The sequence below is a fragment of the Nannospalax galili genome, unplaced genomic scaffold, assembly GCF_000622305.1.
Source record: "Nannospalax galili isolate Female #2095 unplaced genomic scaffold, S.galili_v1.0 scaffold1752, whole genome shotgun sequence".
Classification (NCBI taxonomy): Eukaryota; Metazoa; Chordata; class Mammalia; order Rodentia; family Spalacidae; genus Nannospalax; species Nannospalax galili.
In genome coordinates, this window is record NW_008331139.1 from 318,779 (window position 1) to 322,962 (window position 4,184).

Consider the following 4,184-nt stretch of genomic DNA (forward strand, 5'->3'; position numbering starts at 1 on the left):
AAGAATAACAGGCTTTATTAAATGAAATTGACTTCACCTACCTAGGTGGGGGCTGCTGTCCAGTTTGAAGACAAGGAGCTCAAGAAGAAATGTAAATCTCTGTGCATGATGCCCTGTCTGCCTGACCTCAGCGTCCATGTCTCTAACTGTTGTGGAGTGTCTGGAATGCAGGGCCCTGTGCTCACACAGATGTAGTCTGCATTCCCTGCCAATTGTGGTATTCACCCATTTCCTGTAACACCAGCAGTATTCTATCCATGCCTCAAGGATGACTTGAGTGCTCAGCTTGGGGCTGGAGTCTGCAGATAAACATGCTAGAGTCATAGTACATGGGGTAGACATCATGACATGAAACCATGCAAATTAAAACAAGTAAACAATGAAACTTTATTAATCTGAATATCTAAAAAAAAGATAAAAAAATCAAACAAAATAAAAAAAGAACAAGAACAAAACCAAAGGGTCAAACTAACAAAACCTAAAGGAGATGTTAATGCTAGAGATGGGAAGTACCTCAGCTGTGGAGCTGCTGCTGGACGCAAACAGTGATTCTAAAATTTCCTGACCATATGTCTATCTTAGGAAAAGGGGAAACAGGGTCTAAATTTCCTATTTGTGAAAAAACATCTGCACAGGAGATGGAACATCTGCATCCACATCTGGAGGTAGTGCACTGGCTGCTGTGGACAGATACTACTCTACACATGCAACACTCAGGATAGGTGTTGACTGGGCTACTCATAGACGTAGTTCCACGAAATCAGGTTTCACAGGATCCTCTCCAGGAGCCGGCTGTCCCCGAGGCTCTGCTGCTGGTACAAGAGTGATTATCATAGGATACTTTTGAGGTATCAGGTCCCCCAAAGCTCTGCTTGCAGAAGCTGGACTGGGATTTACAGTCTCTGGCATCACTGGTGAATACTGTGCTGGGAGTTCAGAAGCTGCTGTCCTGTAGGGCTCCAAATCGAAGGACAGAAAGAGAGGCACTGTCAGTGGAGGCACCTTAGAAGTGAGAAGCAGGGAGATTTGGGATGGTATAGCATCGTCAAGATGAAGGTCTTCTCCTGATACTTTATAAATGCACACAAGCATTCTTCCTACCAGAGAGTCCCCAGTCCCTGCCCCTATAACAAGACATCTAACCTGACTGGAGTCCAGCTCTAGTTTCAGAAAAAATGTCAGCTTCTTGTAGCTCTCTCAGAACCCAACACTGAAAATTCCTTCCCACCCTCTCAGGCACCTACCAGAAGCCTCCTCTTTTTTGGGTGTTGCCTTCTTGGACTCCTGCACTTCCAGAAGTGGCAGGAGCTCTTGAATTTGGACAGCCAGGGCTGAGGAAGGCATGTTGACTTGCACATAGTTCCTCAGTTTGTTCAGAGTGGCCTGATCCGGAGATTGACAAAAATCCCCTGGCAGTTTTTCCATCCACAGTCCCAGGAAGAAGCATATGGCGCTGTGGCAGGTTGGCATAGAGGAGAGTTAGAAGCCTGGCCGCTCTTTGCCAGTGCTGCAGTGTTTCCATGCAGACAAGGCAAAGGCTGTCCAGTCAATGTATAGTAGGATATGGTGTTTAGAAGTATAGGGACCATGTGCAGAAGGGTTCCCAACACTTCCTGTCCAGGCCACTAATATACATCCTGGCTGGGCTGGGCTATGGTCAAGATGGAATCTCACAGGGCCCTGCTGCTATCTGCCATGCCCCTAAGGAACCCACTCAAGAGCTTTTTTTCCTCCTACATCAGAGTCCCAGGCATCATCCCTCTAGTGGAAATCTCAAGAGTGCATGGCACTTGGCTTTCCCAAACCCTCACCCTCAAATATTCCAGTCTGCTGATGTGAACTTATCCCCCTCTTCAACCAAAGCCCACTCACTCTTTTGTTTGCTGGTCCTCCTCACTGTCTGGCTGGAAGGACGCATACCTGTATCATTAGAGATGGTTGTCACCCTAAGTCCATATATCCCCCACCTGCCAGGCGATCTAGAGGGGCTGGCTGAATCTGGGACAGGAATAGAAGCCGTGGCTGGGGAGGGAGGAGTTTTGTCTGTGCTGCTCTCTGAATTCTAAGCTAAGGGTTGGGAAATGAGCCTATAGCTGCAGAGGAATCGGAATCTTCACGTGATGAGTGAACCCAAGCTGCTGCTCCTCCGTGGTTGGTCAGTTGGCACAGGGCATCTTGGTGAGTCCCTAGGTGTTCTTATCTCCCTATATTGATATCCTATATCTTTGGTGGTTTCTGGAAACTTCTTTACAAGTGGGAGAAAAACTGAGCAAAAGGCTACAAAAGGCAGGTCCTGACAGTACTTCTAAAGGAGGCAAATGTCACAACCTAGAGTCCACCATTCCCTTTCCTGGTCAGGTCACTTAAGCACCAGGTCCAGGGCCACCACTGAGAGGGTGAGTTCTCCCTTGGTCCTGACAACAGCCTATTCAAGAGCAAACCACCTCAGAGAAGAGCAGAGCCACCTAAATCCCAACCAGGAGGCTCGAGTTCTCCTGGGCTTGGACGCCGACACTCACCTTTCCATTATCAGGTCCAGCACCTGCCAGGTAGTGCCGAACCTTTGGAAGATGCCAAGGAAGGTACAGACAAACAGGAAGTCCCCAGTTTGTACAGCAGTTGCCAGGTAGCTCACCAACTTCTCCAAATAGCCTGGGATGTCGGACCTGACCTTGCAGAGGTCATGGACAGTGAAGTCTGATGCCTGTTCAGGAGGAATGGTATAGGAGGGAAGGTTTAAATATGGTAAATCTAACAGACTCCTCAATGACTCATTTCCATACACTGAGGCGAAAAGTGGTCATAGAGAAACTTCCTCAGTGTTCACTCTAAAACACACACCCAGGGAGGGACTGCAGTGGACCCAGGAGGTCAGAAAGATTTCTTGTTATGGGCTGGTCAGTGTCACCTGTGTGTTCCTATGGCAAAATGGCCAGAGGCACTGGGCTACAGGGCGCACCCAGCGATTCCAAAGGTGGCAAAGGCCCCTATTCTGGTCTCTCCTGGGGCCTGAGTCTCCAGAAGGCCAGAAACAGCAAGAGAACATCCTGCTCTATCCAGAGTCTCCAGACAAGTGAAGATGTTGAAACTGCCACTGGCCTGTGGTTACCTGGTAACCAGGATTCTGAATTCTGTTTGGACCGTTGCTAGAAAAGCGAGGTCACTTCCTGGGATCCTCTGACCCTGACCCTCCTTCCATACAAGATGTTCTTGAGGATGCCTGAGCTGACTGCTCTCCTTCCACCTTTCCATGTGAACAAGGGACACAGTTCCATCATCATGCCCATGCCACCACTCCCACCACCTGGGAAGCCTGGCTTCAGCAACCCTTCAGCTTTAAGGAACCAGAGCTGGTTTTGACCTATCCCCTCCATAACTGTGTGTCACCACAGACAAGTCATTTTTTCCCCAGAGTCTTTGCTGTGTACCCACCTGCTCCCTGCACATGATTCTAGCATCTATTTTCTAGTATGTCATCAACTGCATATGGCCATAGATACCTGTGCTACCCAGGAAATTCCAGGTCCTGTGTTTCCTGAGGTGAAAGCAGAAACAGGCAAACACTCTCACACTCTCACATCCACATGCTCACAGGGGTGACCCAATCCCAAGTGCCCAGGAAAAGGTCAGTGCAGAAGGGCTTGGATTTAGGTACCATTAGGGCTGGTTTAGTTGTGGTTAGGGTTGATGTGACAAATGGAAGCAAACCACGCACTCCTCAACTTTGCCTTTTCCTTAGAGGACAGTCTGGGTTCCTCCTCTTTTCTCATTCTTTTAGTGCTTATTCCCTTCATCTTCCACATGCAGGACAGTGTGAGTTTCCTACATTCCACGGAGAACTGCAGACTGTGTTCTAAAGGCAACATGTGTGCCACACGCTGCTCACAACGCTTTTAGTACCTCAGAGAAGTGCTGGCTCGCTCTAGACCTTGAGAAAATAAATTTCTATACCTTAATTCTTAGATGACTAGTCTTAAAATGAATACTTAGATTTCTCATTTGATGAGGGATAAGTCAGAAAAAAATTAAAACTAATGCAAAAATTTATAAAGAAGGAAGGAAAAAGGGTCAACAGTCAGCACAACGTAGTCTGGTATTTGAAAACAATATGGAATAGTCATTTTAACGTCATGTGTCATCCATATAACAGGAAAGCTGTAGGAATAAAGAAACAAGGTTCTTTG

The 4,184-nt window shown here is 47.4% G+C and overlaps 1 protein-coding gene across 1 annotated transcript; it reads right to left on the minus strand.

Moving 5' to 3' along the window:
- Positions 1-501: 501 nt before the first annotated feature.
- Positions 502-3,866, minus strand: LOC115068306 (ral guanine nucleotide dissociation stimulator-like). Its single transcript, XM_029558307.1, has 5 exons — positions 3,716-3,866; positions 2,520-2,784; positions 1,873-1,920; positions 1,245-1,453; positions 502-1,002 (listed from the first exon to the last, which is right to left on the minus strand). The coding sequence occupies exons 1-5, from the start codon at positions 3,864-3,866 to the stop codon at positions 935-937; spliced, it is 741 nt and encodes a 246-aa protein (XP_029414167.1). The 3' UTR covers positions 502-934.
- Between the last annotated feature and the right edge of the window lie 318 nt (positions 3,867-4,184).

Excerpts from the sequence above, each read along its gene's own strand:
- LOC115068306 (XM_029558307.1), bottom strand. The coding sequence starts at position 3,866 with ATGTTGCCTTTAGAACACAGTCTGCAGTTCTCCGTGGAATGTAGGAAA. Across the intron at positions 2,785-3,715 it reads GGAAAAGGCAAAGTTGAGGA|TGTATGGAAATGAGTCATTG; the intron begins GTGCGTGGTTTG and ends TTTTCGCCTCAG. Across the intron at positions 1,003-1,244 it reads CAAAAAAGAGGAGGCTTCTG|GTGCCTCCACTGACAGTGCC; the intron begins GTAGGTGCCTGA and ends CTCACTTCTAAG.